Below are 14,146 nucleotides of genomic sequence, written 5' to 3'. Positions count from 1 at the left end.
TGAGATTTCTTCTGGGGACTTCTAGTAATAAGAGGCAATTCTGCTTATTACTTCTTGTTCTTCAGCTTTCCTTAATTTAGCAATTTGACTCCCGTATCTTCTCAAGAATTTGCATGCTTCAAATTTAAAAAGTTCCCAATTGGTACAAAAGGACTTCTCTCTGTTAGCTTTGTTCCAATAATAAACAATTACTTTATTAATCTGCATGTTAACTATTTTATCTTTTAGTAAAGAATTATTTAACTTCCAGTAAGAGAATTTATGAGGTATAGTATCCAGTGTAAACATTTGGACGTTAATGTGAATTGGTCTATGATCAGTGAGGGGGGTGGCAAGTATATTAATGGTAATATTATCTTTATCAATACAGTCAGAAACAAGCCAAAAGTCAACACGTGATTGCCTGGATCCTGTCTTATTGCTCCAAGTAAAGAGTCTATCATCTGGAAATTTTTCTCTCCAAATATCCACAAGATTAAAGTTTGCACTGTATGAAGACTGCTGCCCTGGAGGCCACCTATCAACCGTATTGTCTAAAGCAATGTTAAAGTCTCCACCAATTAAGAGGACTGAATTTGGGTATTTGGAGAGCCAGAAATTAATTCTTTCTTCTAAGGAGTCAAGTAATTTATCATTTTCAGTTTTATTATTGTAACCATATATATTTACTGCAATGAAAGTACTGTTATTGTGTCTGATTAGTGAGCAGAGGTAGTGTCCTAAGGTGTCACAGTCAGAGTGTAACACATCTCCAGAAAAATAATTTTTAAGCGTGGCAACTCCAGCAGAACGCTCAGAGCCATGGGACAACCAGACTTCATTACCCCATTGTGATTTCCAAAAATTTGTATCAGCAGGTGTGGAATGACTCTCTTGGAAAAAGCAAAAATCTGTTTTAAATTGTTTGGCAAATAAAAACAAAGCTTTGCGTTTACATGTTTGTCTTAAACCCCTGGTATTAAGAGAAACAAATGAAAAAGACAAAGTTATTAGAAAAAAGAAAGAGAAAAAGTAAGTTCTAAACTTCTACAGCTAAGAACAGATCTATAGGATAAGGGGACCGGGTGCTGCACAATTTAGGTAGTAGAACAGTAAAAACCCTGAGTGACTAAGCTTATAAAAACACAGTATTTAACTATCTACTGTACTATGGTTTAAATATAGCTTTTCATAGATAAACACACTCTTCAACACAAAATAAAGCTTTAACCTGAGGGTGAAAATATCAAGTTCACCATGTAAACAAGCTTACAGAAATGTCATTTCGGAGACTGAATAAGCGTCTCTATGAAGGAGGGAAAACTTCTGATCCACTGATGAATCCTCGGCCTCCCACGAAATAAGCCGGCTTACCCTCCTTACGAGCTTTGTCTATCATCGGCCACAGTTTGTCACGACGTTCTCTGTCCTCCCTGGACAGATCTTCAGCGAACCTCAAATGATTGTCCTGCAGGTAGGAGGATGTCTTGGCTGCTTTCCATACAGCATCTCTGTAGATTCGGGAGGTGAACTGCACGATGATGCCTCTAGGTCTGGTGCTACCTTGTCGCTTGGCTCCGAGTCGGTGTACGGTGTCGATGACGTCAGGCAGCCTATGATTTTGTTCTGGCAGAACAGACTGGCATATCACAGTCACCTTTCCCCTTACGTCTTCTTTCTCAGCCTGCCAACTGTGGCATGCGTGCCTAGGGTTGCCGACCCCTGGTGTACAGTATCTTATGGATATATTACTCCAGTGTTTTTTCTCAAAGTTTTCTATGAAACTTTGCTGTTGAGGAGTACTTGGTGAGGGCTAGTTCTTTTAGGTTCAGCAGCTAACAAGATGGTGTATCGGTCAGGATACAGGAGGACAACAGGCTTCCACTTTGCTGGATTGTCACCGCCAGCTGTTTTATTGCCACACAATATTGCAGAACATAGACATAAAACCCCAGAGCCTTTTATACATTTGCACTGTCTACTGCTGTAACAAAATAAATTTCCCACGCTCGGGACTAATAAAGGTTATCTTATCTTATGCAACCGAGTCTCCCATACTGGCATCCTTACACTGGCTGCGAGTTAGGTTTTGAATTCATTTTAAGATTTTATTATGTGTTTTTAAGGCGTTGCATGGGTTAGGACCCTCAAACCTTTCTGATCTTTTAAATTGGTTCGCTCCTGCAAGATCACTGAAGTCTGTGGTTTAAAAGCTCTTAGCTGTCCCAAGGTCCAGATTAAACACAGAGGATAAGAAAGGTCTGGCCTCTCTTATCTGGAAACAAAATTAACAAAATTGATTGAAAAACCTGTTGCAAAAATTCCTTTTTGTTTAGTTTTGTGAAGCTACAAACTGATGAACTAGATTACTGGTAGAATGATGTATAAATTAAACATGGTTTGCCCTCTTATGCATATTGTATTGATGTATCATGACTAGTGATGTGCAATACCACTGATTTACTTTCGGATCCGATACCAAGTAAACTTCAGGGTGGTATCGACGATACCTAGTACAAAAACTTATTTTATTTATTGTATCTCAAATTTTAGTGTCATCATGATAACAGGACATCAGACTACTTGTTCTTATCACATAATAAAGCTGAATTCATCATGGCACCTTTAAGTTCAAGAATTGCTATAATCTCTGCAACGTTCAGCTTTCAGAATTTGTCTTAAACAGCATAAAAGCATGGATCCATCACACCTTGTATCAGGAAAACGTTGATGAACTCTGAACAAATGAAACCACAACTTTAAAAAAATGAGCTCCCAAAATTAATTGTTTCGACATCTTAAACACAAAATCATAAGTTTTAATACCTACAGCAAGTTTAAGGAAAAATAAAAGATTTTAAAGATGTTTCAAATTTTTCTCAAATATAAAACAGCAGATGGAACTTACATGCATCTTCTATGGGATTGTCTAAAAATATCTAAATTCTGGCTCTGCATCAACAAGAAAATGAACTTGATACTAAACTTTAAGATATATAAACATCCGGGTCAATTCTTACCACAGTTGCTGCCTCTGAATAAAAATCTGGACAAAAAGGGATCCACATTATTAAATAAGCTTATGTTTAATGTCAGGAGATGTGTTATTGAACTGGATTATGGAGCAGCCCCCCTACTGTAACTCAGTGTTACAAGGAAACTTCATAACTTTCAGGTCAGATTTTTAATAAGCTGCAGGAACCCTGTTCAGTGTGAGTGGAGAGCAGCCAAGTCTCCTCCTCTGATAAACCTCCATCTGTGCCACTGAAAATAGTTCATCTGACTTTGACTGTAAACATGTTTCCATTTGTCACTTCAGCCTTTACTCTGAAATACAGGAAATGAAATCACAGCTCAAACTTCTTCATCCAACTGCTGGAACAAAGCGAACCACTCGACATGAACACTGAAGCAGAACAGTTTAGAAAGCTTAAAATGAGACTAGGGAACCATTTTCATTCATAATTGCCTCATCAGATCTTTATAGGAGATTCACTCTGAACTCTGTGGAGCCTGATCTCAAGAGTTTTGAGTCTGACCCTGAAACCAGAAGAGGATCTTTCTGTCTCTTCATATTCACTGTGATGGGAGTGATTTCAGCCCTGAGTGATCACGCTGATGTTTGCACAGAGCAGATAATTTAGTGAATGTTTTGGGACATTGGTAACAGTGAAACAGTTTATTAGTAACGTGGGATCGTTTGTGTTTGGAGTATGAACTGAGATTCCTGAAGCTCTTGTCACACTGGTCACAGCTGTAGTTTCCTTCCATGTGTGCACATTCATGCTTGTTACGATTAGCTGATTGTGAGAATCTTTTGTCACAGTGTCTGCACTTGTATGGTTTCTCCCCTGTGTGGACTCGTTTGTGTCTTTTAAGCTCACCTGCAGTAATGAAAGATGACCCACACTGATCACAGAGGTGCTTTTTTGTCCCACTGTGAATGAGTTCATGTCGTTTTAATCCCCTTAATGTGGTGAAGCTTCTCCCACATTCTTTGCAGTATTTCAGTTCTTCTCCAGTGTGTCTACGTTGATGTGTTTTTAGGTCAGCTTTCCAACTGAAAGTTTTTCCAGAGAGGTCACAATGAAAGTCTTTCCCACCACCACAGTGATGACAGGGTTGAGAACTGGATCCATCTGTGTCGCTCTGCTTCTAAACAAAGACACAAAGACAGTGTAAGTCAGTCCTTCACCATTTTTATCCTGAATGTCGCCTGAAATAAAGAGCAAATAAAAAACAAACAAAATCATAACTGAAATGAAAATCTGAATAATCACTCAGAGCTGCTGAGATTCGGGCATTTCGAGCAAAATAAAATTATATTAAAAAACTCGATTCAGGATTTTAATGAATTGATGTCATGTTATCCAAGCCAGAATCGATTTTAATCGTAAATCGATTATCAAAACCCACCCCTAGCTGAGACAATTTAATGAGCAGAGTTGTTCCAAACAGTCAGGCTAAAATGACAAGATAACAATATAAATACATACCTCACAGTAACTGCACTTGTTGAGTCTCTTTCTGGTGTGGATCTGTTGGTGTCGTCTCAGGTAACGTGGAGATTTAAAAGTCTTCTCACACAGGTCACATTTATAAGGTCTCTCCTCAGTGTGGGTAAACATGTGTTCTTGTAAGTCTCTGTCTGTGACAAACTGTTTGCCACACTGATCACAGCAGTACACATCATGTCCGGTGTGAATGCGTAGGTGTGTATTTCGGTTAACTAACCGGCTGAAGGTTTTCCCACAGATGTCACAGCTGTATGCCTTAATTCCAGAGTGGGTAACTAGATGATTCTGTAAGCTGCTACTGTGAGTAAAAGCTTTGTCACACTGATCACAGCTGTACGCTTTAACTCCACTGTGGATGAGTTGGTGTGTTTTTAGGGAACGCTTCCAGGAAAAAGTCTTTTCACACAAGTCACAGCTGTACGGTTTCTCTCCAGTGTGGATGACCTGATGACATTTTAGTGTAGACTTAGCAGGAAAATCCTTCCCACAATCATCACAGGTGTGTGTTTTCTCTCCCTTTCTTGGTTGAGGTTTGTCGGCCTCCTGAGAGCGCTGACTTCTCGCTCCATGTTGGTCCTGCAGTGACAGAGATACAAACAGAGGCAGTGAGTGAAATGCAGTCGTGGAACAAACTCAACCTTCAAACTCCCTCCATTAACACTAGTTTTAAACCTGAAGGTGGAGTGTGGCACTGAACACCTTAAAGGTCTCTTATCCCCACCTGCTGGTAGTTCTGACACATTACATTCAACCTGGTGTTAAAAATAATTCATGACTTTTCAAACACTCTAAAATATTTTTTCCTTATTTTCCTTACTTTTACTCCCCACACAAAAAGGACTTTCTACTCATTGTATTTTCAAAACAGACTTTTTTACTTTTGGTTTGAGAAATTTGAGGGGAGTTATTTCATCACTAAGGGCATCAAACATCAAACCAATTTGAGCCTGAAAAGTAACACATGAAAGACAATCCTGATCGTGTACTAATCACCAGGGTATGAAACATAAAAAGAGATGAAAGAGGCAAAACTGTGAGTCATAGTCAGGAGTTAAAGTGAGACGTTAGGGCTGCACAATTAATCGTTAGAAAATCGCGATCTCAATTCATACTTATGTGCGATCTCATTTACAAATGACAACGATTAAAAAAAAAGAAGAAACAAAAGATGACGATTGTACCGCATTTTGATCCGGGACATGAAAACAAGCGCTCACTCTTCCTGCTCAACAAATGACATGGGCGGAGCCTTATACCACGTGATACAGAAGCCAGCTTGCTGATGCAGGGGAAAAAACAACGGAGAGCATGTGAGAGATGACGAAGCTGTAAAGGTCAAGAAAGTGACAGGAGAAAATCCGTCCCGGTCAACCACCCAAACATCAATAACGGGAACCTTATACAGCGCTGTCGAACTCCCGCAGGCACAAAGAAATTATGGAGGCTTTCACTTATCACCTGGCTAAAGATATGGCTCCCATCAACACTGTGCAAAACGAGGGATTTAGGAAAATGATCAACACCCTAGACCAGGGGTCGGCAACCTGCGGCTCCGGAGCCGCATGTGGCTCTTTAGTCCTTACAGTGCTGCTCCGCGTGGTTTGGGAAATAAATTAGAAGTATTTAGCTGAAGTGTATTTTATTTATGTTAGTTCTTTGTTAACTTGTAGTTCTAAATTGGAAGATTATTGTGATTGAACTATAAAATAAAATTATATTCTATTTTTTTTCCCCGCTCAAAATAAGCGTCACACTGGCGGAAGCCGATATACCCCCCGAAACGCCGTGCAATTTATCGAGACTTTCAACCCCATGTAGGACAATTATGGATCTTCGGATCCACATTATGTCAGCAGCTGTTCTCCACCGTGAACTATGTTAAAAACAAACACCGCTCATGCCTCACAGATGACAGCTTATAGTCCTGCGAGAAGATGAAAGTGACTTCGTACAACCCCGATCTGCAGACGCTGTGCGCAGAGGTTCAGGAGCAGAAGTCCCATTGTAAACATATCAGGGCAGACCCGACGATGTTTGTACACTCAACAAAAATATAAACGCAACACTTTTGTCTTTGCTCCCATTCCCCATGGGATGGACGTAGAGACCTAAAATTCATTCCAGATACACAATATAACCATCCCTCCCAAACAGTGGTCAAAAATCAGTCCAAATATGTGGTAGTGGGCACATCTGCCATATTGAGATAATCCATCCCACCTCACAGGTGTGCCACATCAGGATGCTGATCTGACATCATGAGTAGCGCACAGGTGTACCTCAGACTGCCCACAACAAAAGGCCACCCTGGAATGTGCAGTTCTTTGCGCTATTGGGGGTCTGGGGACCCAGAACCGGTCAGTCTCTGGTGTGACCACCATTTGCCTCATGCAGTGCAACACATCGTCGCATGGAGTCTATCAGATTGTCAATTGTGGCCTGTGGAATGTTGGTCCACTCCACTTCAATGGCTGTGCGAGGTTGTTGGATATTCGTGGGAACTGGTACACGCTGTCGTATACGCCGGTCAAGCACATCCCGAACATGCTCAATGGGTGACATGTCCGGTGAGTATGCTGGCCATGCAAGAACTGGGACATTCTCAGCTGCCATCTGCCCTGAACAATGTGAACCATGATTCATCCGTGAAGCGCACACCTCTCCAACGTGCCAGACGCCATCGGATGTGAGCATTTGCCCACACAAGTCTGTTACGGCGACGAGCTGGAGTCAGGTCAAGACCCCGATGAGGACGACGGGCATGCAGTTGAGCGTCCCTGAGACGGTTTCTGACAGTTTGTGCAGAAATTGTTTGGTTGTGCAAACCAATTGTTCCAGCAGCTGTCTGGGTGGCTGGTCTCAGACGATCTTGGAGGTGAACCTGCTGGATGTGGAGGTCCTGGGCTGGTGTGGTTACACGAGGTCTGCGGTTGTGAGGCCGGTTGGATGTGCTGCCATATTCTCTGAAACGCCTGTGGAGACGGCTTATGGTTGAGAAATGAACATTCAATGCACGGGCGACAGATCTGGTTGACATTCCTGCTGTCAGCATGCCAATTGCACGCTCCCTCATTGCTTGTGGCATCTGTGGCATTTTGCTGTGAGACAAAACTGCACATTCCAGGGTGGCCTTTTGTTGTGGGCAGTCTGAGGTACACCTGTGCACTACTCATGATGTCAGATCAGCATCCTGATGTGGCACACCTGTAAGGTGGGATGGATTATCTCAATATAGCAGATGTGCCCACTACCACACATTTGGACTGATTTGTGACCACTGTTTGGGAGGGATGGTTATATTGTGTATCTGGAATGAATTTTAGGTCTCTACGTCCATCCCATGGGGAATGGGAGCAGTAACAAAGGTGTTGCGTTTATATTTTTGTTCAGTGTATGAACATACTTTTCAGCATCTCTTTATTGACCACTTTTCACACACGGTTGCTGTACGTATACAGCCGGCTGTAGCTTTTCAGCTCATAGCCCGACACACACCAACACAACAGCATAGAGAGCACAGACTTTAAGGCGGCGAGGCGTGATTGCGGGTCCCGCTCAGATGCATCTGCCTCCCCTGCAGCAGCGCTGCAGACCACGCCCCGCCACACACATTAACCAGGTAAAATACATATTTAGGCAGAATTTTGCAAATATCTATTTTTCATCTTTTAGCAGCATAGTGCTTTTTTCCAGTTATTTTTTTTTAAAGTCAGGTCAAGGCTCCAAAAGCCCAAAGGCGATATAAGGGTGGCGGCTCACAACAGTTTTTCTTTGCTACATGGATCATTTTAGTTCAGCTGGGTGTCTTTCCTTTTGTTATATTTCTTTAAGAGTTCAAAATGTGTTAATTACAGAAATAAAATGTAATTTTCTCTGTAGCACTTCATGGACTTCATAAGCAACACACCTTAGTTGTTCACACAAAGCATAAAGGTAAAAACAATATATACAGTGTTATCTTCATTTGAGATGTCAAAAAGTATTTGCGCCCCCATCGTTTTCTTTTGCGTGGAACCCGGGTCCAAATGGCTCTTTGGGTGTTAAAGGTTGCTGACCCCTACCCTAGTCAAACGCTACACAGTGCCATCCTGCAACTATTTTTCAAATGTTGCACTACCTGCTGTATACACGCAGTGTCGAGCAACGGTGGAGACGAAATTGTTCTTATGTTCAGTCTCAACTATTACGAAGTTGATGTGCAGTTAATAAGTGTAATAAATATTTATATTAGAAAAGAAAATCGTGAGAGAATCGTGATCTCAATTCTAAGCAAAAAAATTGTGATTCTCATTTTATGCAAAATCGTGCAGCCCTATGAGACGTTGTTCTTCTTTCTTTTTTGCACAGCACCTGAACAAACAGGTAATTTCAAATGCAGCGTTTCTATCAACAAACATCAGCAAACACACAAACTGTTTGTGTGCAGTTTGTCTCACAGTGTGTTGCTGGCTAAAGGTCCAGCTGCTGTACATCACAGGGAGAGAAAAGAAAGAGAGCTAACTTCACTCAGAGATGGAGAAAGATAAGACACACAGGACAGGAGAGGAAGAAGAGAGGTTAGATTTAAAGGGAAGGACTGCTCAGTGGGATTTGATCAACTGGAGATTAAAGCTTACATGTAAGTCCTCATGTGTTGAAATCAGATATTGGGTCTGTACTAGAGATGGCACGATACCACTTTGTTATGTCCGATACCAATATCATAAATTTGGATATCTGCCAATACCAATATGAATCTGATACTGTGTGTTTTTAATCAATAAAACTGACCACCACTGGTGGTGGTCAGAGGGCCCGGTGGCGCCAGTGTCCGGCAGCCTCGCCTCTGTCAGTGCGCCCCAGGGTGGCTGTGGCTACAATGTAGCTGCCATCGCCAGTGTGTGAATGTGTGTGTGAATGGGTGAATGACTGAATGTAGTGTAAAGCGCTTAAGATTATAGTTTCACTTCTGTAAAAAACATGCTCTGCAAACCTGCAGTTTCCTGTCTACACTTTGTACAGAGTGTACTAAAAGCAACGGGTTCTTTCCCTTTTCTACATTTGTACTCAAAAAACAGGAAATGGTTCAGTAGCTGGATAAATTCATCACAAGGTTATTGGGTGAAAAGTCACATAGACGTTTAGCACATTTCATGAAGCTTATCAAATTATATGAAAACAAACATCTCTTGACATATAGTGTGTTTTTAATCAATAAAGCTGTTTTTTTAAATATCTTGCTGCTTTTTGTATAAGTTCATGCTCAAGTAAAAACAAAAAAAAAAACAAAAAAAAAAAACTAAAGCTATTCTGTTATACCTGTATGCAAAAAATACACTGCACCCAAAATATTTCATAGTTCAGCAATACTGACCAATCTAATGAATGTAAACCTACTCCATCCTCCCTATTCTGGTATTTTAAAGAGTAAGCAACCTAACTAATAGGGCTCTAAAACTCCCAGCAAAAAAAAACAAAAACAAAAGGCAACCACCCACCCTCCACCTCATGATACTTGCAAGGAAATCAATTATTTTTCAAGAACATTTAAATAGATTCAACATCTTCAACAGATTTGCAGACTGCACAGATGGGACCTTCCCAAAGGAAAAAGTAGTATAGCTTACTAGGGTATATTAGACTTGATAGTTACGATATACAGTAATGAACTTCTATACATTTTACATCAGATTAAAACTTTGGGTGTAAGCTTCGTATAATTATTTATTAAAAGATAGACATTTTAAATGAGAATAAGAAAGAAAAGCATGTAAGTCCTCATGTGTTGAAATCAGATCTTGGGTCTGTACATGTGTCATTATGTCTTTTTTTTCAGATTATGAAACATGCTGCAAAACAATCTGAGGCAGATTAACTGTGCCGCCTCAGATGCAGCCTTTTCCAGGCAGTAGAATTGCTAACATGCTAACACAGTTTAATGAGCAGAGTTGTTCCAAACAGTCAGGCTAAAATGACAAGATAACAATATAAATACATACCTCACAGTAACTGCACTTGTAGAGTCTCTTTCTGGTGTGGATCTGTTGGTGTCGTCTCAGGTAATGTGGAGATTTAAAAGTCTTCTCACACAGGTCACATTTATAAGGTCTCTCCTCAGTGTGGGTAAACATGTGTTGTTGTAACTGTGAGCCTGTTATAAACTGTTTGCCACACTGATCACAGCAGTACACATCTTCTCTGGTGTGAATGCGTAGGTGTGTATTTCGGTACCCTTTCCGGCTGAAAGTTTTCCCACAGATGTCACAGCTGTATGCCTTAATTCCAGAGTGGGTAACTAGATGATTCTGTAAGCTGCTACTGTGAGTAAAAGCTCTGCCACACTGATCACAGCTGTACGCTTTAACTCCACTGTGGATGAGTTGGTGTCTTTTTAGAGCAACCTTCCAGGAAAAAGTCTTTCCACACAAGTCACAGCTGAACGGTTTCTCTCCAGTGTGGATGACCTGATGATATTTTAGTGACTCCTTCAGAGTAAACTTCTTCCCACACTTGTCACAGCTGTATGTTTTCTCTCCCTTTCTTCTGTGAGGTTTGTCGGCCTCCTGAGAGCGCTGACTTCTCGCTCCATGTTGGTCCTGCAGTGACAGAGATACAAACAGAGGCAGTGAGTGAAATGCAGTCGTGGAACAAACTCAACCTTCAAACTCCCTCCATTAACACTAGTTTTAAACCTGAAGGTGGAGTGTGGCACCAAACACATTAAAGGTCTCTTATCCCCACCTGCTGGTAGTAGAAACACATTACATCCAACCTGGTGTTAAAAATAATTCATGACTGTTCAAACAGTAAAATAATTTTTTCCTTACTTTTACTCCCCACATTAAAAAAAAAAGGACTTTCTACTCATTGTATTTTCAAAACAGTCTTTTTACTTTTGGTTGGAGGAATTTGAGGAGAGTTATTTCAGAATCAGAATCAGAATACTTTATTGATCCCTGGGGGAAATTATTTGTTGTTACAGTGCTCCATTATAAACCAACATTAAGACAAGACAGACAATATGCTAACTAAGAATAGTACAATATATACATATATATACATACATACATACATAAGTCACTCATAAATAAATAGCTGGAAAAGAAACATGTGTAGTTGTAGCAGTAACCAGTGTGTTAAGTGGATGCGTTGTACAGGGAGATGGCCACAGGCAGGAATGATTTCCTGTGTCGTTCAGTGGTGCTTTTCGGTAATCTCAGTCTCTCACTGAACGAGCTCCTGTGACTGACCAGCATGTCATGGAGTGGGTGGGAGGTGTTATCCAACATTGTCTTTATCTGGACAGCATCCGCCTCTCCGACACCACCTTGAGGGAGTCCAGCTCCATCCCCACAACATTGCTGGCCTTACGGATTAGTTTATTAAGTCTGTTGGCATCTGCGACCCTCAGCCTGCTCCCCCAGCATGCAACAGCATAGAGGATCGCAATGGCCACAACAGACTCATAGAAAATCCTCAGCATTTTCTGGCAGATGTTGAAGGACCTCAGTCGCCTCAAAAAATAGAGACGACTCTGGCCATTCCTGTAAAGTGCTGTGGTGTTTTTAGCCCAGTCCAGTTTATTGTCAATGTGAACTCCAAGGTATTTATAGTCCTCCACAATGTCAACACTGACCCCCTGGATTGAAACGGGGGTCAAGTGTTTCCTGGTCTTCCTGAAGTCCACGATCAGTTCCTTGGTCTTTGCCACGTTGAGCTGCAGATGATTCTGCTCACACCACGTGACAAAGGAGTCGACCACAGCCCGGTACTCTGTCTCATCATCCCTGCTGATGCATCCAACCACCGCAGAGTCATCAGAAGACTTCTGAAGATGGCAGGTCTCCGTGCAGTGGCTGAAGTCTGTGGTGTAGAGGGTGAAGAGGAAGGGGGAGAGGACAGTCCCCTGTGGTGCCCCTGTGTTGCTGATCACCTTGTCAGACACACACTGTGGGAGACGTACATATTGTGGTCTTCCTGTCAGGTAATCAACAATCCAGGACACCAGAGAAGCATCCATTTCATCCCTAACTGTGTTATTTAAAGACTGCATGAAGATCCTCTGCAGGTTAGTGCAGGATAAACAGGTTCGTTTGCTGAACTGTGATGGATTTAAAGTAAAGAACAGTGTGTGACTGGTGCACAGTGACTGTGGTGCTCATGTCAGAGTTAGATCACATCAAGTGTAGCAGAGATTCATTTAAACTGAAGCTCATGATGCTGACATCCATTCACTGAGTTCCACCTTCATACCAACAGTATAGTGTCTAATATAAAGACAGTGTACTGTCAGTGTAGAGGATGGAAATCAGCCAGGACAGCTCATGAAACATCTGCTGACATCTGGTTGAATTCAGTTGTGTACATCCACAGAGAGCAGCAGGTCAGCTGATCACAGCCTGTACTTTAAGAAAATCTACTGGAGCTCTCAACAGAAATTATTGTGAGCTGTGATTCTTTTCCCCACGCTGAGCCACTACAGCTGATTTTAGGGTTCCCACCTGCTCAATCCCACTTTAACCTCTTCCCTGCTCATGTTCCTGTTTAGAGGCAAAGTCACCCTCTACAATGTAGGCAACAGAAAATACACACGTGTTTTATTTTCCTTCATTTTCTACTTAACTGATTCAGAGAACCTTTATTAGAAATAAATAGTTTGTACTTCATTTACTAATATTATTTTATTATTACATTAATAAAGCACAAGGTTCAGTTAACTTTGGATAAAAACGTGTGGTTAAAATGTTCTTCAAGAAGCTACTTTTACTTTTTTACTCTGATTACATTTCAGAGCCTGTACTTTTTCACTGTTACTTAAGTAAAGAAGTTGAATGAATACTTTTACTGAAGTATTTATAACACTAATATCTGTACTTCTACTTAAGTATAGAGTAAATGTACTTTTGCCTCCTCTGATCATTTCTATAATATTATTTATATCAGTGATGGCCAAATGAAGCTTTCTGAAACACTGAAGCTTGTATTGAAAAAGGTTCATTACTCAAAGCTTTTCAACACAGTCCTCTTTGGTGACATCTGCTGGCCAAAAATATGAAGAGCAGCTTGAATCTACAAATCCTAATGAAGCTTCATTATAATTGCCCACTCTACAGAGCTCAGCTGACAGCTTCTGTCTGATATCGGGCTGCTGTTGAGGTGCTTTGAACGTGTATTTTTTGGGGTCATGAAAAAACTGTTAGGTTTAATGTATGTGTTGTAGGTTGCCATTTAAAAAGCTACACAATGCCATTTAGAAAGCTAGAATGCTTCTGTTTGCTATCTAGGTAACCTACGCATATGACTACATGCATGACATTGATAAGGGGAACAAGCAGCCTTGAAAAGAACAGATTCTACCAACAACAATCTGGGAGAGCTGCACTCCCATCATATAACCACACACAATGTATAATCACGCTTGCACAGCACAATCACTTTATAACCAGTTATAGTAGTTTCTCATAGGTAATACAGCAACAAGCTTTATGCTTCATGTGTGTAACCAATAAAAACAACCTGCAGGGGGAAAGCAAGTTGAAGTGGGTTGGAGACAATTGCTTCCCCCTTGCAAGTGAAAACTTGAGCTCTGTGTGACCTCGTTCCTGAGTGAGTTTCTGTTTATCCAGCAGTATCAGGGGTAAAACTCTGACAAATGTCCATTTGATTATTAA

The 14,146-nt window shown here is 41.0% G+C and overlaps 1 protein-coding gene across 1 annotated transcript; it reads right to left on the bottom strand.

The window, feature by feature from the left end:
* Positions 1-3,490: 3,490 nt before the first annotated feature.
* Positions 3,491-13,863, bottom strand: LOC146702205 (uncharacterized). Its single transcript, XM_085468914.1, has 4 exons — positions 13,833-13,863; positions 10,475-11,127; positions 4,476-5,072; positions 3,491-4,134 (listed from the first exon to the last, which is right to left on the bottom strand). The coding sequence occupies exons 1-4, from the start codon at positions 13,861-13,863 to the stop codon at positions 3,556-3,558; spliced, it is 1,860 nt and encodes a 619-aa protein (XP_085325040.1). The 3' UTR covers positions 3,491-3,555.
* Between the last annotated feature and the right edge of the window lie 283 nt (positions 13,864-14,146).

This window comes from Copadichromis virginalis, linkage group LG9 (genome assembly GCF_057382275.1).
Source record: "Copadichromis virginalis isolate Kocher_CV1m ecotype Utaka linkage group LG9, C_Virginalis_male_GT1.1, whole genome shotgun sequence".
NCBI lineage: Eukaryota > Metazoa > Chordata > Actinopteri > Cichliformes > Cichlidae > Copadichromis > Copadichromis virginalis.
Note: the sequence above shows the minus strand (reverse complement) of the source record. Positions and strands in the feature narration are given on the sequence as shown.

What these genes read in the sequence shown, in the direction of transcription:
- LOC146702205 (XM_085468914.1), bottom strand. Translation starts at nt 13,863, where the DNA reads ATGGGAGTGCAGCTCTCCCAGATTGTTGTTG. An exon ending in GCTCTCCCAGATTGTTGTTG is followed by an intron (nt 11,128 to 13,832) that starts GTAGAATCTGTT and finishes TTGAAGGTTGAG; the next exon opens with TTTGTTCCACGACTGCATTT. An exon ending in ACAAGTGCAGTTACTGTGAG is followed by an intron (nt 5,073 to 10,474) that starts GTATGTATTTAT and finishes CTGTCACTGCAG; the next exon opens with GACCAACATGGAGCGAGAAG.